Source organism: Carassius carassius, chromosome 32, assembly GCF_963082965.1.
Source record: "Carassius carassius chromosome 32, fCarCar2.1, whole genome shotgun sequence".
Taxonomy (NCBI): domain Eukaryota; kingdom Metazoa; phylum Chordata; class Actinopteri; order Cypriniformes; family Cyprinidae; genus Carassius; species Carassius carassius.
The window spans coordinates 14,122,040-14,143,836 of NC_081786.1; the positions used below are offsets into that span (position 1 = coordinate 14,122,040).

Genomic DNA, 21,797 nt, shown 5'->3' on the forward strand with positions numbered 1-21,797 from the left:
TATGCACGCGCTTGTGCTTCATGTGCGCTGCACACATAGACAGTAAAAGAAGCTGCACACAAACAAGTTATAATAAGTTTTGAGATTCTAAGCTGCTTTAGTGATAAATCACAGGACAGTGCTGACAACTAGTTTCTGTGTTCCTCTGTGCGCGCGATCTTCACATCTACTGTTTATATGAATGTTCGTGCCACAATGCAGCTGCGCGAACATGGTAGCTCGATATAAAAATACACATCCGTTCATCTAATCGCTTGAATGTCCAAACCATAAAACAAATACAACTGACAAAGTTTAGTGAAGACGCAAGGCTCACCGCTCACGCGCCATCACTATGTGTTGAACCGGCGTTCACCTCCGTGTTTTGCTTTTATGCCACTTACTGAACGGGGCAGAGTCATGTGGTTACACACGCGCTAATATGCTTTTAAGGGGTAAGTGTTAACAGGATTAAAAAACCGAAATAACCAACATGGGAAAATTACGTCGGTTAGAGGTTATGAATTTCGGTTTTGATTATTTTTCGATTAATCGTCCAGCCCTAGTTGTTTTTTCTCATGATATTTGGCAGCTGAATTTAGGGAGAATGTGGCATCTTGTGTGAATGAAAGGAAATGGTGCATTTCATGACTTTTTGGATTTTTCTTTTTTCTTTTTCTCTTACTTACCGTTTCTGATCTGTTTGTCTTTTTGTCTACCCGCAGAGATAACCAGAGTGAGGAAGGACATGTATAATGACACAGTGAATGGTCTGGTGGACAAACACCCCCTGGAGTTACCAGAGCCACTGGGACCCATCGTACATCTACAGGAGAAACTCTTCGTACCGGTCAAAGAGTATCCAGATGTAAGTCTTACACAAGCACTTTGTACATTTTTCTGACTTTTGCTCCTGCTAGAGTCAAGCACAGTGATTTACTGCTAGTGTAGTGACAGATGACTGACAGTTACAGTGTCTGATGAAATCTAGAGGTGAGAAGGCAGGGCTGCCCAGGGCCAGGGTGAAATTTGTTCGGGACAGTAGACTGATTTTGTCACTTGCCTGATCGGGTAACGATATTTTACTAATGTTTTTTTTTACAGAAACACTGAATGACCAAAAAAGCACCACCACCTGTCTAGTTACAATGTTCATTTAAAATGACTAATATGCATTAAAACATGGTTATCAAGTTTACTTGATAATTAAGTTTTAAAATTTATTATTAAGTAATACTTGATTATAATAAAGCTTGACTGACCGATGTTAATAGTGTACTTTCAGATATTTAAAAAAACTGTGCCATTTTACACACACACACACACACACACACACACACACACACACATATATATCTGGCGAGTAAACTAAAATATTTACTAGCCAATGGCGATTCAATTGTCAGGGTGTCCATAGAGGGTTGTGATGAACAAATATTTACCTCTGCATCCTTACTCAAGCTACTATCAAATGTGCATTTCTAAGAGAGAAAAAAGTTATATTATTCTTTATATTATCAGGCAACCATAACCTGTTTCTTAATTTAAAGCAGTATCTTTTATTAGCATGTAGAAACCAATTTTTTAATAAAATTAATGGTCTGGTTTCTACAACTTTCACTTTGAGGGCAAAAATCTGGCTTTAAACTTCAGAAAAATAAAGATTTTACATTTATAGTGATAATTATCGACATTAACTGAAATGAAAAAAAAATCGTGATCTTTTTTTTTGGCAATATTGTCCAGCCCTAATTCCACCTATCGATTACTATGTTTTTTTTGTTGTTTTTTTTTCATCTGTGATTACTGGACCTAGCTCGCTAATCTAAGCACTCCAAAGTTTGGCTGCATTTGCAATCAGAAGCCAAAAACATGAAGTATAATTTCAACAAAATATATTCATAAACAAAAATATAATGTTTAATTTAATAGTTCGTTAAAGATTGCGAACACGATTCAAACACCAATTTTATTCTATTCTTAAATTACAATTTTTTTATTTTTACATTTACATTTTAAATTACAGTAGTCTGTTTCATTCCTTTGACGTGTGCGATCAATGTTGTGATCACTTGGTTCATCCGTGCAGCGTACGATCACACCAGTGTGATTTGAACAATTAATTCTGCATTCACACTGCCACTAACCTAAAGAGAGTAGGGGTTGGGATTGTAGAGTAACTCACGATATGATACAAATAACAATACATGGCTCACGATACTATATCATGAATACAGCGATTTTGCGATAACAGATATATTGCTAGACAATCTTATAACGATGCATCACGATCGGTTTATGAAACTATGAAAACAAAATGCCTCTGAAAAGGTTAAGTGCAAGTTTCTCTTTAGTCAAGTCCAAACTGATAGAAAACGGCACAAAAAGTTCTGTAAATCAAATTTAACTTAATATAATCATTTTTTTCTTGGACTTATTAAAAGCTTACACAATTCTCTGTGTGCAAACAAACATATTTAGCTGCTACACACACACATGTATATTTTTGGCTAGTGATTTTTGCTGTTGTATCAAAAATGAAATATGACCCTGGACCACAAAACCAGTCATAAGGGTCAATTTCTCAATACATCACCCGAAAGCTGAATAAATAAGCTTTCCATTGATGTATGGTTTGTTAGGATAGGACAATATTTGCCCAAAATACAACTATTTGAAAATCTGGAATCTGAGGGTGCAAGAAAAAAAAAATCTTGAGAAAGGCCGTATTAAAGTTGTCTAAATTAAGTTCTTAGGAATCCATACAACTAATCAAATTTGATTTTGATATATTTACGGTAGGAAATGTATCTTTTATTTAAAAGATAAGGAAATGTATCTAGGACAATTATCTTAATGGAACATGATCTTTACTTGATATACTAATGAGTTTTTGCATAAATGAAAAATCAATAATTTTGACCCAGTGTTTTTTTGGCTATTGCTGCAAATATACCCCAGTAACTGAAAAACAGCATGATAACAGCAACTATAAATTTTTTTGTGGCAGGGCCAGTGAAAATGTTGGCAGGGCAAGTAAAAATTTTAACCACTGGCCCGACCGACCAGGCCAGTAGAAAAAGTCCTTGGCATTGATCCCTGGAAGGTTTACTCCTGGTTCTCTAGCAGAGGGAAACATGCTGTTTGGGAGTAAATGAGGATACTGTCATAAGCTAGTTCAGCAGTAGTAGTTTTTATCAGTCCCCTTCAGGGAACTAGGAATGGTGCCGGAATGCCACAGGCCATGTTCTAGTAGTAGAGTGGGGTCTTTTTGGAGTGAACCATTTCCACCAGCGAACACATGATGTAGCTTGACGTTTAGATGAACATGTTTGACATTTCTCTCATATTCGCAGACAGAAACACACACTGGTGGCCCATGTCACACAGGGAGCAATTTTGCTGCCTAATTCTTCTGCTAGGTGGACGAGAGAGGGGAAGAGAGAAAAAGGGGGTCAGCAGAGCATGAAATGCATTTTCCCTCTGACGGCCCTGATAAAGGCCACCCCATCTGTCCCAGTGGACTACCACACACACACACAACCCCAGGTTTCTCGCTGTTTGAAGCACAGTTAATTATGATGGAGACTGGTGCTCTGCTTATCTTTTATCTTTTTGCAGAATGTTTCTTTTTTAAATTGGCCTTTACTTTAAGCACTTCCTGTAATGATTACTGCTTTACTTGAGAAAAAGTATGAACTGGAAAGCTGTACATTAAGTGAATTTTACTCTGGATAAGGATGTATTGTTAGGAATGATGTTAATTTGAGTGGGGTGAACCTTAAAGTTGTTGTTTTACTCTCACCAAAACCATTTTGTCAAAAATACAGTAAAACAGAAAAAATGTGAAACATTAGTATAGTTAGGTTGATGTTTTAATGTTGTCAGTGTAGTTTATTCCTCTGATTGGGAAGCTAAGGGCAAGTTGTCTCTTTAATGTATATAGATGTTTCAGTATGTTCATATGAGTTTGTGTCTCAGAATAGCAGTAACAGCTACTGGAGAACATGGCTGACTGGTATAGTATGAACATCACAGCTCTTTCATGCCATGGAAAATATAGTGACTCTTTGTGTGTTTGAGCAAATGTGAGTAGGAGGACACATGTGCGTGCGTACGCATGCGCGCACACACACACGCGCACGCACACACACACCAGTGTACATAGAATCCCTAGCTGACCCCCTCAAATCTGTTTCTCTCTCACTGTGCTCCCTGCAAGTCTCGCCACATTATTCTTCCCCCTGGTGGTTAGCATGAGTCACTGTTTCACAACACACACACACACACACACACACACTTCCACCCTAATGTTCTAAACACGCAGAGAAAGGAAGAATAATTGAGCCGGGAAATGCTAGCGTTCTCTTCAGTCACAGTCTCTCTGATTTGCTCTTTCAGGCAGGAGAGTCGGCTCGGTCATCCAATCAGCATCTTGATTGAGAATAAAGTGGCCATTATTGGTGATTCGGAGGTGTTGATATTTAAATAATGATTTCTCTGTTGTCTTTCAGTCAGAAGATATTCCATAGGTGTTTTATAATGTAAAGTCACTGTATATTAAACACAATACAGTTTGACACCTGATCTAGTTACAGTTCAGCTTGCTTTACATTTTGAGCGCAATTCACAATTCTAGCACTTATGCTGTAAAAGGTTATTTTAAAGTGAAGTCTAATGGAGAAGAGGTCTCGTTTAAAGTGTTGAGTAAGAAGGTAAAAGTATGCAGGAAGAACTGCATGTAGTCTCCTCCACCAAGGTCAGGCCCCTCGTTCCAGACTAAACGTCCGATTTGTGCGCTATTGCTTTGAGAATAAAAGGAAAACGGTCACTGCTTTTAAAATAAACAGAACCAGTCCCAGACTTTCCGTGTGTGATTAGCTGTTTCCATCCACCTAGTTTTATGCAGATTTTGGAATATCGCATAAAAAAAAGCTGGATGGAAATGCCAAGTTGTGCATAAATTCTAACATTTGAAAAAATGAAAAAATGTGCATAAACTATGATGGAAACAAATTCACTGAATAAATTCCTCCATGCACATTGAAAAAGTAACAGGATAACTTGACTAGCAGCATATCGATCTCGTTCACAGCATCTACATGTTGTTATGGTCATTCTGAAAAGCCAGAGCAAAGTCTTACACGACAGCTGGCGTCCACCTCTGAAAGCAATGTCTGCATTTATTGTTCTGTCTGCTTGCTCTGAGGTGCAAGTAATTTATTATATATGAAAATGATTATATTCAGTGACTTCTATATTTTTAGTGATATTTAATGCAACAGTTTACCAGGAAGGGAAGATTTTGTTCTTTTTGTTTATGCAATATTCCATTTTTTTAAATATTTGGATGGAAACGTAGATTTGTTTTCAGTATTTTCAAATTATTACATTTTATTTGTAACTTGCACAACCATATGCAGAGCAACATGATTTATATAGAGAATACAATTAACATGGGGATAGAAAGGACATTGGAAGCAAAATATAAAATATAAACATGAAACAAACAATGAATGGGAAATACAAGAAAAAAATGTATAACTGGAACATGATGTAGAAAATAGAAACGCATATTCTATAAGTATTTTGAGCCTGAATCTACATGTACTCGTGGGTAATTAGGTCTTGGCTCCTCTCTTCAGCACAGAACGTCCATTTCATAAAAATAGCTTGTCCTGTGAACGTGACCTGTTAGTTTACAAGTGCTTGTGAACACTTGTGCGGCCTATCAGAAGTATCTAACCTTGGATCAAACATCAGGGTGGACCTGTGACTTTCAAAACACCTTTGAATGCAATCCAGTAGCTTCCCTGTTTATAAACCTCTGGCTGACAGACCAGGTCTGCTCCATCTTTGTCTTTCCTCTAGTGCTGCCAGTGAGTTTCAGCGAGACGTTTAGCTCCCTCTCTCCTTGGACAAAATCCTATTACATCACCTGTTGTCTACGAACTGCTTTCTGCTGTAATGTTGCAGTGTGTGTGTTGCCGGCTGCACACTGTTATGAAGATGCATGTCTGTGGTTTAGTGTCTGGCCACAGGGTTGTATAAATAATTCCGATTCATTTAGCTGGTTACTTATTGTAATTTCGTTCACGCTGCACAAACACCTATATCAGTGTATATATACACACACATCTGGATCAGCACATATTGTTTGCACAGTTTTAGCTAAATTCTCTTTCACACAATGGCATTATTCAGGCCATATGTGTGCAGTTAAAACATCTGATCTTTTCTCTGAGATTCAAGAAGTGGTCACCTCTGGATTCTGGCTCACTTAAAACTAGTGACGCAATGTTCAGTTGCAATCAGCCCTCCGAAGCAACCAGCTATTAATATTCATTCTTGAGCTGAGGACGGATAGGTCTCCAGTCTTATGCTGGGATTGTTATTCAAGGTTTTTCATTGTGATTTTCTTCCCTGCCTGATGTAAGAGGGGAGAGAAGGGTGGTGGGCCCATTGGGGGATGGAAGGCATTTTTTTTATATGAGGCAATATTAAGGTTTGGTAGCTTGGAGATCAGACTAAAGCCTCCAGTTTTAATTTGCAGGTTATTACTGGGGCTTTTGATGCCAAAGGACTCCAATCGAGCCTCGCAAATGACACCGAGACATTTCTGAAAAGCTCACAGATTCATCAGAGGAGGACCGCCCGCACACAAGGACCGCTCATCACCGCTTTTCTGTAGATGCACGCTTTTTCATTTCCCTGATGATCGTTCTTAATTGGCATTTGTATATTCAGATGTTTCATATTTTCTGCATGCTCTCAGAAGTGTAGTTTATAAATGATAGCACCACTGCTCATTCTAAACATTTTTAATGTCAGCTATCCTGTGGAACGTTCTGGAATTGTTGGAAAAGCACCATGGTGTTGTCGCAGTTTAGGCCTCAAAGGCTGCGTTTCAAACCTAACGGTAGATATGTAATGAAACTTACTTAAAAATGCTACAGAAAGAATCATTAGTATTCAGCCTACCAATGTGTTTGGTTTCTCTAGTACCAAGATGGCAGATTTGTCCGACATGGGTGTGTTCCGACATGCCTGTGTAATGCCCAAAAACATTTTCTATGTAGGCAATTCGTTTTGAAACTAATCCACTGTGTGTGTGTGGCTGATGAATTTCAGAGACTGTAATACGGGGCCTCTGCAGACAGTCTTGGCAGGTGGACTAGAAGCCAACAGCATCTTCAGGGATGCAGATGAAATTGTGTGTATGTCCAGTGCAGTGGGCTTGCTCAGAGAGAGAGATAGAGAGAGGGAGAGATTACATCCTCACTGACTCCTCTGCCCTGTTCAGCATGCTCGTGTTAATTCAGACACAAATTACATTTGGCTCAGAAAGAAAGAGGGCAGGACTGACAGCCAAAGAAAAGTGACGCAGGTTTCATCCACGGATTCTACTCCAATCCATAAGTAAAGGCGCTTCCTATTAAAGGAGTCATATGATGTTGCTAAAAATAACATTATTTGGTGTATTCGGTGTAATGAAATGTGCAGTTTAAGGTTCAATAAACACATTTTCCACATACTGTACATTATTGTTTCTCCTCTATGCCCCACCTTTCTGAAGCGTGCAGTTTTTCTCATCATTTTCTCATCAGTTTTTCTCATCAAGCTCATCATTCTGAAAAGCAAGGTGTACTCTGATTGGCTACCTATCCAGTGCGTTGTAATTGGCCGAATACCTCAAGTGTGTGCCGGAAATATTACCCCCCTTGGCTTGCCATGCTTCGATGCATGTCCTGGTGAGAACACCAGTGTGACGAGACAAAAACAAAAATCTATTTCAAACAAGCTATTTGTTGCATCAACTGGGGACATTACGGATTATAATGACTTACACTGTCTTTTTACGTGTTATGTTGCATTGCGCCGTGTAAACATAAAACCATGTCTGCATTTGTGATCGGAAAAATTACAAACAAGAAGCGTACTCTAAACCAGCGGTTCTCAGTTCCGTCCTCTAGCCACATCTCTGTACATTTTGTATGTCTTTCTGTGTTAACACACCTGATTCCAATAATCATGTCGTTAAAATTGAGCTCCGTGCATGAACGGTGTTCCCACTGACATGGTCTCTACACAGTTCATTGATCCCTACTCCCTGAGCTGGGGAAATCGGTTGAAGTTTACTTCTCTTCGCAACATTCATTTGTCATATACCTTGGCAAATAAATACAATTTTAATTCACGTCTTGCACACTTCAATGCACTTTGAATGGAACATATGCATTCGTTTTGAACTGGGATCATGGTGGAATAGCCTGTGATGTCCACTTTTCAGGGCACTTAAGTTTCTAATAGAACAAACACCTGAAGCCATAAGAGAGACATACAAAATGTGCAGAGCAGGGGGGCACAAGGACTGGAAGACATGTTGGGGTATGTTAGGAGGGTGTGGTTGACTCTTAACTTTTATAAGGAATATCTCTTTGGGTTTAAGACTTTAGCCTGTCCAACTTCAGGGATCTTATCTATTCACAAACAGCTTGTAACACTCCAAAGATAAAGGAAAACTTGAAATCGCATCATATGACCCCTTTAATAGTAAGGCCTAAAAAAAAAAATTGTTTGGTTCCGGTTTCCGACCGACCCTGTCAATTTATGTACGACCCAAATTTATTTTATGAGACTGGGGAAGAACGGTCTTTCACACATCGTTAATTAAATTACAGTTTCCTTTAAATGCTGTTTTACACTTAAGTAATCCGTTAAAAACCATTAAGTATTGCATCAAAACCCTTTAACTGTCAATTCCTAAAGTGAGCTATAACTTAAGGTTTGGAAATCGTAACATTAAGAGAAACACGGGGGGGAGTCAACAATATATCGCGGAACAGAGAGGGCACTGACAACATGCTGACAGACGGGACATTAACATTACCAGCTTACTTTTAATATGAAACAAAGTCTCATTTGGTTATTTCACCTTTCAAATGTGGTCATTTTTTAAAGAAATGTAAACAATAAATACCGTTTTGTGGCTCTTGAATGTGTCGAACAGATCGCTGTAAGTTAGATCATCAGTTAAAACTAACTGATCGTCTCTTGCTTCTAGTTAATTTATAGCATCAAAATCAAATAAACCACATAAATGAACATAACAAAGAATGTTGTTTGACTACAAAAAGATGTCTGTACACTCCGTTTTTCAAGTTCAAATCCTCCATGTTAATCTACTATGAGATCGCCTGTCAAACTCCCGCGAAGGCTTTTTGTGTGTGTGTGTGCGTTTTGCGTGTCTATGGCAACAACAGACTTTAAACGGGAATACAGAATCACTGTCGTAAAAGTACCGGTACACACATTTAAAATCAGCGCGCGCGCGCGTGTGTGTGTGTGTGTGTGTGTGTGTGTGTGTGTGTGTGTAAAACTGCCACTGGAGAAAAAAAAAAAATTTATTAAAAAAAAAATAAATCCCTACCGACCAATGACCTCAACTGACAACCAACCGGAACCAAACTTTTTTTTTTTTTTTTTTTAGGCCTAACCATATCAATCTCTATTATATATATATATATATATAATTGCTTGTGGTGTTTTTAGCATTCAATAAAAAATGAAGTATTTTTGCACAATTACACTTCTGCTATCTTTTGTGCTTGTTTGATCTTGATATTCCGGTACTGCTAATATTGCAGAATCTCGAATGATAAATGGCTTATGCTTTTCCTCATTTGTAAGTCGCTTTGGATAAAAGCGTCTATTAAATGATTAAATGCAAATGAAACTGTAGCTTTTAGTAACACTAGTCATCTGTTAAACCACCTGTTTACCGCTCCACCACTGCGCTCATGTGGCTTTTGTTTGCTTATTTTTGTTATTGTGTGTCAGGACTAAATGCTGGGAGCTTACAAAGATTGATTTTGCTCCTGGTGTTTAGAGAGGATTAAACGAGAGAAAGAGAGGTAACTATATGAAAAAAGATGATTTATATTAGGGATAACAGGCTGCCTCTAACACACACACATACACACACACACACACACACACTCACTCTCTCTCTCTCTCTCTCTCTCTCTCTCTCCCATCCATCTCTTTAGAGAGAGTAATTACTTTGCTCTCAAAGGACTCGTGTCATAATGTTTCAGATTGGATTTTCTGCCCTCCAAATTATTGCACACAGACACAGAGAGAAGGGGAGTGAGGGATATAGTAGTCTAATTTGGACTGGCTATAAGGTTTGGACTGTTGGAATGTTGTTTTGCAACTTCATCTTGGATGACGATGTTTGGAATTGTCTTGTACTTATGAGTATTGGAGTGTATTGCAGCCTGAACCTATGAGTTGGTAAACAATTTCTGAAAAAACAACTGGCTTATAAGGGTCATTAGTTTGTTGTGGGCAGCCAGCAAGGACAGCTCAATAGAAACTTCCTCTATTAATTGTCTTTATATTATTATTATGTGGCACCAAAGTCATTCTCTTATATTATTGAATTTAAACTGCAAGTTCACTCCTTGGCTAAAACAATTTTATTTTACCTTTATTGTAGATTCAGTAGCAACACAGGTAAACCTTTTAGAGTGTTTTAATAGACTGTTCCTTTGCATCAATAGAAGGATTGCGATACCCTTGAATTGTTAATAGTCAATAATCTATTGGCTTTGACCTTTTATAAATAATATTAATAATAAAACCAGTTCAAAACAAAAACCAGATTCCATTACCAACCCGATGGAGATGAAACTGTTTCTCAAGTCTGCCACACCACACGCTTGCTTAACACAGGTTAATTAGTAATTAGCAAGGGCATCTCTGCCAAGGACAGGTTATCTCTGCTTCTCCCTCTCTCTCTCTCTCTCTCTCTCTCTCGCTCATTCTCCCACATTCTCCCCATCTCTATTGCTCTCTAGATATATGGCATATAGATTAATTGTATGATATGTTGAAACTTTGAATATTGTCTTTTTTTATGATGAAATAATACAGAAAATCAAGAGACAGAGACTGCAGAGACAGCAGCAGGATGATCATGGATTTTAATGTTTTCCTCTCTTCTCTCTGGGGGATTGAATTATATGTAATGCAGCGAGCGAGACAAAATGCAAATATTTGGCAGAGAGAGAGAGCGAGGTGTACGAGGATGACTAAGGTAAGAAATGAAGTGCTGAATAGAGAGGAGGTGTAAAGCTGCAGAGGAAGAGGGAGGTGAGGCAGAGGTGATGCTGTGTGCTGACACCTGTTTACAGAACCAGCTAAAATATAGAGGACCGAGCAGAATACAGAAGTGATGTGGTGAGAGAGAGAGAGGGAGAAGACTGGTTTCTGACACTTTATTTTATTTATTTTTTACAACTCTGGTGACAGATTTGCTTACACTGTGGCAAGTGGATTGTTATTTCAGTGTGTGTGTGTGTGAGAAGAGCGTGTCTTGTATCACTCCACTGGGAGGCCGCAGTTGGATGCATTACCTCTGATTTTCTTTTCCAACTCGCTAGATTAGCTGTTTTCAGCACTCTTCCTCCTCTCTCCACATGAGAAACACAGACTCCAGACAGACACAGCCTTTGTTTAAACCAAGCAAACTGATCACAGTTGCACGTTTTATTCTCTGTGATGTTCAGTACTTGAGCTTTTAAACTTTGACCTCAACACATCTTGAAGTTACATTTGGAGTTTTGACTGCCCTCCGATCCTTTTCCATCCCTTATGAGAAGTGACAGAATTTTTTGTGTTCCCATTTTCCTCTCTTTCTGCTAGTCATCTTTTTTTTTTGCTACAGATTTTTTACTGGTGATGCCGTTACCAGTAAATGTTACACTTTCTGTAATACAGGGTCATGACCTTACGAGCAGGGTGGAGTGATTGTGATGGAAGAGAGCGAGGTAGAAGGAGAGAGGAGGGAGAGGGTGGGTAGGAGGTATAATGTTGCGTTAGCGTTGCTGCTCGTTTGTCTCTGTCAGGTCCCTCGGCTACATCCCTGAACTGCTCAACTCTCCGCTTGCTCTCACATTTAGGCTGTTCTGTTATACATCCCTACAGCTTAACACTGACACCCTCGCGCACACACACTCCCGTGCACAGCATATATATTTTTCAGTTATGTAGGCATGTTACCAAGGTTCAGTGTGACGTAACAAAATAGCAGCTGAAGGACATTGATTCTCTCTTTACCCTCTATTAGGACCCCTGTTCATCAAATCAAACATAACTTATTTTAATGATTCTGAATAACTAAATATATAAGGTATGTGTGTATTATATTTTGGCTAAACCGTGTCTTTTAGAACCTTGACAGGATTGAAGTAGTTTCCTCACTACAAAAAGTTTTGAAAACAACAACAGTCTGACTAGAATGACACAACAAAAGTGCATTGCTCCATTATGCAAAAAAAAAAAGCTGTCTACACTAGAAGGATCTGAATCTGTGATGACACGTCAACTCCCTATGCAGATTTTTCATGGGTTGCAGTGCTATTCTAGTCAGTTTCTTCCCCAATTCTGTCTGAGAAAAAAAAACATTTGTTTTGAGTGATCATATATGTGACTCTGGACCATAAAACCTTAAGTCTTAAGTAACAGGTATATTTGTAGCAATAGCCAAAAATATACTGTATGGGTCATAATTATTAGCTTTTTCTTTCATGCCAAAAATCATTAGGATATTAAGTAGAGAGCAACTTGCATGAAGATATTTTTTTTAAATCCTAATGTAAATATATCAAAACTTACATTTTGATTAGTAATATGCATTGCTAAGGACTTCATTCGGACAACATTGTCATTGAAAAGGCTATTTTGTCTTTTTTTTTGCACCCTCAGATTTCAGACATTCAAATAGTTGTCTCTGCTAAATAACTTCATATCCTAACAAACCATACATCTATGGAAAGCTTATTTATTCAGCTTTCAGATGATATATTGTCCATGATATACAGCCCCTTATGGCTGGTTTTGTTGTCCGGGGTCACATATGTGTATATCGGATGCTATGAGTACAATTTTATTTAACGTGTGTAAATGACTGCAGCGGTCAAGTTGTTGTGTTTTTCTGTCCGTCTGGTGTGTCTTGGTTTTATTAGATTTTCCTTGTTGGTGAAATGAACAAATGAGATGATGTGTGCCACACACAAACACACACACACAGAGCCCTGTTTTTTAGTGGTAGACATTTGTGTGGCGGCAGGGTGGAATTTTCCAGGCTTTTTGTGGTTGATCTCTGCCCCTCTCAGACTCTCGCAAACATGAGTGCCACCATATAGTCAAAACATTCTCTCATGTTGTAATCTAAAAACACTAGTATTTCTCTCTCCTCCTTCTGTATCATTCCCCTCATGCCTCCCATCCTCCCTCTACAGGAAGTAAAATGGTGGCATCTCCTCCAGGCTGTAATTACTGTCTGGTTCCAGTATTCAAAGTGAGCAATTTCCCCCACTGCATCAGGCCGCTGCTCTCTGCCATGTCCAATCAACATCAACACACACGTACGCACAGAGGAGAATCCGCTCTCATCTGCATGGAGGGCGAGATCGTGCAGGTGCACTACTGTGGAAGAGAGGGAGTGATGTTCTGATGATAACTGATCATCCTGACTTGTCGTGTTATTGCATACGTATTTTTGCTGCTGTTTTATCACCGTCTGATATGTTTACAGTGTGCGTGACTGTGACGACAGGGACAGTCAGCGCACATGTTCACCTAAGGCATTGTCACTTCTGGCTCTCTTATGATGGTGACACATGATGTGATGTGTGGCACTGCTGCTTCAGTACACAGTTTTACACGTGTATCCTGCTCGCCTTCTCATGAGAGCATTTTGGAATGTTTGTGTAGAACTCCAGTGATTCTGATCCACCTACACAGTCAAACCTGTCGGATTATGCTGCGTCATCGGTGTTGAAACAAAAAGCCTTTAGAGAGAAACAGCATTGTTTTCCTGTTTATCCCGGCAGGTCATGCTGCCCGCTCACTGGGTTTGAATATTCGTGAGCAAGTATTTTGAGTTCCTTTCTGATTATTTTATTGCCCACTGCAAAGTATTAGGAGTGATGACTGCCATTAATTTTGGCTATTGAATCCTGTGTGGAGTGTTGGTTGTTGACGCAGTAGCATAAGGCTTTTAACAAGAAACATGGCAAGAGTTAAAGCTGTTAGCTCTTAGATAACCAAGCTAATAAGTGACCGGAAACAAATTGTCCTAAGATTTATTTTTTTTAAACCTATTTAATCTCATAGTTTACTTTTGAGAAATAAATTTAGTGTTTATTATTTAGAGGCTAGGCCTAGTTGGTAAAATTGTCAATTAGGGCTGCACAATATTGGAAAAAACTCACGTTGTGATATTTAGTTTTTCCGCTATATATATAGTGTGATATGAGGAGGTAAAAAATCCCTGCATGACTTGAATAGCTCTATTTCGTAAAAAATAATCAATTATTTGGGTGGTTGTGTAGGCGAGTAAATTAGCATAGAAAATAAACAAATTACAAGCATAGATAAATATAGAACAAAGATAAAAATTAAACGTTTTATCTTAATTTAGTTTAATTAAGTCACATTTTAATATTTTATTCAGAAATATGCTTAATGCCAATGTGTAATGTTTACAAACATTATAATAAACACTGGAAACATAGCTATGCTATTTTAGTTCACCTCCACAAAACACTTTGACTCAATTACAAAAACACTTTCTGACTTTTGAACAGTAGTGTAGATCTACCATATTTTGTGCATATAAAGTGTATGTTGTTAATCTATTCATAAACCGTTTTTACTAGTCTATGGAAACAAAATCTGCACGTTTTAATAGGACTCGTGTTATCAAAGCATTGCTACGATCAAATTTTCTTTTTTTATTTCATCCGATAAATCATAAATTTTAAATGTGTAAAAGTTAAGTTCTGAACATACATTGTGTACTTGCGTATCTTTATTTGTATATATATATATTTAACTTTTTATAAAAAAATTAAAAAGTGACGTTATATACATCCAAGTATGGTGACCCATACTCAGAATTCGTGCTCTGCATTTAACCCATCCAAAGGACACAAACACACACACACACACACACCGTGAACATACACCCGGAGCAGTGGGCAGCCATTTATGCTGTGGAACCCGGGGAGCAGTTGGGGTTCGGTGCCTTGCTCATGGGCACCTCAGTCATGGTATTGCCGGCCTGAGACTCGTACCAACAACCTTAGGGTTAGGAGTCAAACTCTCTAGCCACTAGGCCACGACTTCCCACATTCTATCAATTTATGAGTGATAGAATGTGGTTTTAACACTCATAAATAACCAAAATCTGTGTGTGCAGAACTGGATTAAGCACTCGGAAGAGGAGCGACAACCGCATTAATCTGCAGTGTGTATGTGGCCTCTATTCATACAGGACAGGATTAAGCACTTACAAGAAGTCTGTCTCTGTCTTTACCCTGAGTCAGAAGTGAACTGATAGAGAGTGAAAAAGAGTGGATTTTATTTGATGATTTTTATTTGGAGCAGTGCTGTCGGAGAGGCGCTGTAAAGCTGGGAGGATTACGGAGGTAAATAAAGCGTGCTCTCAGACAAAGCCCGGAGCACAGCATCAGGGACAAGGGCCACGATAAGACCCCTCCCCTTCTTTAATTTTCACCCCGTTGTTTCATTTCTTATTTACATTATATACAGCCGGCTTTTCCCCTTTCCGTGCCTCGGAGCATGATAACAGAAAGAAAGAATTATGAAGGACATAAAAAATGAAGAGCAGGAAGGAGGAAAAGCAAGAAAGCGGCTTTGCAGTGCTGCTTAGCATTCTGTTTGGCAAACATGAGCTTGACAATATTTCTGAGCTCTAGTTTTACTATCCAACTTCCTGATTCGTTGTAGCCATAGCTCATAAATGGCTGCCAGCGGAGGAAGAGTGATTAGCCACCTGGTCACCTCTGGTCAGAGGTATTTATGTCAGTCGTTGATTTATTTTTTTTCAAATTTATTTTGAAAGTGCCTTGACACTTGCTTGTCAGAAACTACACTGGAGCTAATTGAATTATTACTGTGGGAGAGAGGTTTTTTTTTGTCTATTGCTTGAATTAAACAATTACACACCATGCTCACAATATCAGGTAGAGAATTCTGAGGAATTTCTTGAGCAGCAAATTGAATTCTGACTTTATCAGCATTGTGTGTATACACAACATCCTGTTTTCAATAAAAGATGCTCTTGAGCTTCTGAATGCTTTCTAATCTCCCTCCCTCGCTACCTTTTATTTTTCCAGTATAATTTTGTTGGGAGAATTCTTGGCCCTCGTGGACTCACAGCAAAGCAACTGGAGGCAGAGACTGGCTGCAAGATCATGGTCAGAGGGAGGAGCTCCATGAGAGACAGAAAGAAGGTGAGACTTGCAATGAAACATTTAATTTTAATAGAGGATATTGCATATGTTTACTGATATGAAACAAAAAATTTTACTTCTGTAAAAAATTAACAACTAATTTATACAGGGTCAATTTAAATTGAGTATTGTGCCCTAATTCATGCTTAAGCAATTTTTCAAACTGGTTCTCAAATCCAATTTCAGGGTCAGATTTGCAGCATGTTGTCCTGATCTGCACTGTCAATATGGGCAGTTGATTTGTCCATTCATTCTGTGTGGTTCAGTTTGAGATTTCAGCCCATTTAAAAAAAAAAAAAATGAAAGAAAGAAAGAAAAAAAAAAAATGGGGCACAAGTTGTGACAAAACTGTTGCACCAGCAGGACATGTCGAACCAGCTTGGACAAATGTGACCACTTAGTCACAATTTGTAGCTTTCGCACCCCCTCTTCCTCTTTCAGAGACAGTGTTCTGCTGACGTTTGCCATTTGGACCCAGTTTGTCCCTAATGAGCCAATTCACTCATTTATTCTCTCCAATGACTTTCTTTTCCTATCTCCTGCACACTCACGGTTAGCTCGCACAGGCTCCAGCTGAGGCCCAGTTCTATTTCAGGACTGGTGGTCGTGTTGTGGGTGTCAGAGAGAACAAAAGCACATGGTAGACATACTAGAAAGTAGGACCCAGTTCTTTCTTTACAGCCTCAGAAGAGACCCACTGTGATCAGCAGAGGAAGAGCTGAAGCCTGAATGATGGGAAATTCTGTCTTCAGGTGGGAGTTATGTAGCACAGAGACAAAACAGTACTGCCCTGTCAGCTCTGGCAGAGACTTTCTCAAGGGTCGGGCGACATGACATTTGTACATTTAACATGCTAAAAAATCAGAAAAAATGGCTGATTCTGTAGTAAGCAACTGTTGATTTAATTCTAAAGTGTTGAACAATCCACAGAGACATATTTTTTTTGCCAGGAATCAATGTTATTTGGCCAATGTAGTCTTTCTTTCTCGTCATATCTCTGTACGCATCCCAGGAGCTGTTTTATCAGGATATCCCCATCACTGTGCATTAGCATTACCACTTACACACACATACACACACACACACACACCTCTGCCCCAGCTGTGCTTTCCTCTGTAGAAACCATATGTGTGAACTCAAGAGCTTGATGCAGAAATGGATTAATCCTAGAAAGAAGTTCTCTCTCCCTTTATTTAGCATTTCCGTAGTGGTTATGTCTTCTATTACCCTGCTGAATGTAAAACATACACTCTTGTCTGAATGACTAAAGCTTGCTAGAATACTCCCCAACACAGAGAATGAGCTTTCTCTCTTCTTAACAGAGTTTCTCAGAATAGTCTCCTGACTGATTCTGTCATACTCCCTGTCCACTGAAATGTTGCTTATTCTTGGCTGGGTTACTTGTGAGTCTCTCATGTTTCCAACGGTTTTCAGTGGAGCCAAAAGCTGATGTAACTGACCATCACTACATTAAGAAGCACATTATGTTCCACTGATGTTACTGTCCGCAATCCAACATTTAAGCTTGGTCTTTTCTTACTCCCTGTTCATGCTCACAGTTTTAAGGAAAACATTTTAAAGTTGGTATGAAATGAATTTTTTTAAATGCATGTTATTGATCTTATTGTGAATGATTCATCCATGCATGTTTTATTTAAAATTTAGTTTGACCTCATAATTGTTAATAAATGTCTTTGTATACTGGACTTCTCATTACATTCATTATGGGGTTAGAATGTGCATTCAGATCTGCCTCCATCCATTTAACAATCAATTAAATAATAATTAATAATTATAGACTTAATTTTATTTATTTTTTTGGTACTTTTTATATTTTTTACTTGAATTTGTATCATAATACCAAAGAAAAGCTCTGTCACTACTGTCGTTACATCTTTAACAGTAATTCAGCTACCTTATGCTCTATTAGAAAGCCTGAGAGTTAGAACAGACTTTTTTCTTTAGAATAAACATGATAATTGTAAAGAGAAATCATGAAAGACAACAAACGATCTAACATCCCCATATTTTTGTCCATTGTCTTGTGTATGTTTTCATGTCTCAAAGTCTGCAAATAGTGAGATACGCACACTGAAACTGACAGTTGTGCATATTGTAAGACCCATCTAAAGAGACTGAAGCGTTGTGAGCAGAGTCAGGTCTGGGCTGAAGGAGTTGTTTATTTAGCGTCCATTAGCCAATCTGTTTTTGTGCTCAATAATTTGTTTGGCTGCTGCCTCTGGGGACTGAGAGAGCGATGGAGTTGTAGAAAAAGAGGAAAGAAAAAGGAGTGACTTTCATTCAAAGAAGTGGAGTGGGAGTCTTTCTCATCACAGAGTGTTTGGTTATAGGTGATTAGTTGGGATGCGACACAGTGCGAGGAGTTGTTTGTTACTGGTGTGTTAAATGTTTACTCTGAAAGGTAAAGGTATGGTTCACCTGAAGTCTCAGGAGAAAATCCTTCGTTAGACCTAAATCTGACAGACATTTTATTTAACAGCTCTCCAAAGGTGGTTTAACCCCATTTACCCTCTCAAGAGCTGCGTATACACCAGTTCGCACAGCCTCTAGGTATTCTACATCCTCGTGTGTGTGTGTGTGTGTGTGGCCGTGTTTTTGTGACATATCAGGACACAACTCTGTAAAATGACATGGGTATGACACAGGTATTATAAGGAGAGGGTGACATGAGTACATAACCCATGTCCCCACTTTTTTCAAAATGCTTATAAACCATACAGAATGAGTTTTTTTGAGAAAGTAAAAAATGCACAGTTTCCTGTGAGGGTTAGTTGTAGGGTTGGTGTAGGGCCATAGAATATACAGTTTATACAGTATAAAAACCATTACGCCTATGGGATGTCCCCACTTTTCACAATAACAAACGTGTGTGTGTGTGTGTGTGTGTGTGTGTGTGTACTGAAGCCGAGCTTAGGCCGATGTAATGGGAGAGGACAGGACAGACAAACTCTGGATAATAACCTGTCCCACTGTGTAGCCTTGTCCTCTGATCAAACACTGTTTAAATTGAGGGCTCTCAGAAACCACAGCTTAGATCAAATGTAACAGACGGCCACCTTCACCGGAGCATCACAGAACCTCTCCAGAGCCACACAGTAGGCTCTCTGAAGCCCCCCCACCCCCCCCCCCCCCTCTGTCCCTCCTCTTTTTATTTTCAAGTCTTTGTTCTTGGTTAAATTGAGTTCCCTTTTTTCTGTACACCTGTATCACAGCACACATTTATAATAGGAAACAAGTTCCTTAAAGTCACCATGTAATGGAAGCAACAGATCTTTCTTCCAAATTGTGACATCCAATAGGGTGTGTGTGTGTGTGTGTGTGTGTATGGAAGGGAGAGGGGCAACTTCGGGTACTATCTCCTGGTTGTTGTTTGGATGATGGCGGGAATTGAGGACCAAATGATTGGAGAAATCTGGCATGTGTTATCAGAAAGAAGTCTCAATGGAAAATTGAGTTGATCATTAGATTATAAATTGATGTCAACACAAATTTTAAGAAATAAGAAAGGCAAAAGGGCATTGGTAATTTTCTTTTTTTTCACCACAAAAAGTTGCATTTAGAAAGTAGATGGGGTGAATTTTTATTTAATGCTTTGTTTTTTCAGACTAGTTTGTTGCAAACTTGAAGCATTTATATTCATGCATTAAATTTAAATTAAATTTGTCAACCCTTGTGAAACTATTGCCCATGTTGGTAGTTTGAGTCTTTTTTTTTTTTTGTCAGTTTTCCACTCCTGTTTAGCAGGTGCCTATAAACTACTCCACACGGGACAGCTGTTAAAGACCGTAGCTTGAGTTCAGTCTGCTCTAGTTGATGTGAACAGTATTTATAGGACGGTGGGATTATTTCCAGCCAGGACGTCTGCCAGTGGAATCAAAGTAGTGCCTTTTCATGGCGAAAACTTTGCATGGTTTATTTTGCTCTGTATCTTTTTGTGCACATAGTCAAAATTGACTGCTCGGTCCATCTACACGTGCCAGAATTCCACAAACCCTCTCACGTTTGCTGACAAGCTGCTTTTGGATTCATTCTTGTACTTTTATGGGTCCATCATCACATGTGTCTCCCATCACATGTGTGCCGCTCGCCGATGGTTTCGGATGTCGGTAAACAGAATCTTTGCCCTCTTCAGAGGCTTTCGGGTTGTTGTTTCTGCTCTGCCTGCCCCTCACCCACCATCAGAGGACGTAGAATGACCTTGCTCCTTGATGGGTGTGTGTGTTTACAGTCCATGCCTTTGCTATGCTCTGTGCTAAAGATCTCACTCCATGCATGGATGGCACAGCATGTGCTCACCTTGAAAACAATGCAGTAGCTTTTGCTTTTAAGAGTACTTTGTACAGTTACAGGCCATGATTGGTCAGGAACATTATTTAGGATATCTATTTTTAACGGGTAAAGCAAATTGGTGCATTTGGGAGATCTAAATCCGTGCGTACTGCACACATGTGGTAAATCAGCTAGCATAAGTAACTACCTGGTTGACACTCCAGCATAGTAGGAGGCAGAGTTATACCTTCGTGTCGTGAAAATAATGAAACAGCCCATGTATGTTCACTTGTGTATGTGATCATTGCTATAGTAACAGTATCCATGGCAGTGCCATTGAAAGCGATGTCATAAGCACTCGACTGGGTCTCTTTCGGTGTATTAGTAAGCATGTCAGGTGCCTCCCCGCTGAGATCCACCACTCTGTGCTCGTTTGTGAAGCAGGCATGCTAATTGAGATGTCCTGACTGAGCAATGATCTAAAAGCATCATGTTAAAAATGGGGGGAGGGACAGATGCCGACATTATACTTGTAATCAATGTGAACAAGAGGCGGTTAGGGCCGGTCAAGTGGTCTTTAAACTACTTAACCTTGGAATCCTGTCTTTGTATTACTAATGGTTTCAGGCATAAAGGGTGTGAGATTGGAAGTGGATGGGCTTAAATGCTTTTAGCATTAATTGCTCAAACTAGGACTTGAAGAATGGATAGTGGATATATATTTTCTATCTTGCTATGCTACTGCATAAAGAAATGTACATGAGCGTGTCCCTTTTTCCTAAAAAAAAAAAGTTAGCCTTTCACAGGTTTCTTATATAGGTTTTTGATTTTACAAACCTCTTCAGTAACTAATGTATTTTTGGCACAATTGGTGGCTGATGAAAAGTGATTTTTAACCTTTATTTTATCATATTTGTAGTGATGTTTCTACTCCAAGCTAGATGAACTGTCAGGCTCTGGAGAGGGGTTGAAAGCTTGGGTCGTTGGTAATTGTTGGATTTGAAAAAGACCCCTCAAGTGTGTGAAGCTGCTTCTTTATTCAGTTTAGCACCTCCGACTGTTCAAATGGCCCTGCTGTAGCATAATGGCTTTCTTTTGAGGCTGCTGTTAACCCAAGCCAATCAAACGGTCATGCACACCAACTACAGGCCATTTTAAATGATCGCTGGGAGAATTGTCCTCAAAGACCTTCACTGCTTT

The 21,797-nt window shown here is 39.0% G+C and overlaps 1 protein-coding gene across 4 annotated transcripts in view; it reads left to right on the forward strand.

Moving 5' to 3' along the window:
- LOC132112783 (protein quaking-A) overlaps positions 1-21,797 on the forward strand; it is a 77,197-nt gene that overhangs the window by 29,930 nt on the left and 25,470 nt on the right. For all 4 annotated transcript variants that reach the window (XM_059520443.1, XM_059520445.1, XM_059520442.1 and 1 more), the window contains exons 2-3: positions 705-847; positions 16,191-16,307. In XM_059520443.1, coding sequence (XP_059376426.1) covers positions 705-847; positions 16,191-16,307 — 260 coding nt within the window. The remainder of the gene's footprint in view (positions 1-704; positions 848-16,190; positions 16,308-21,797) is intronic.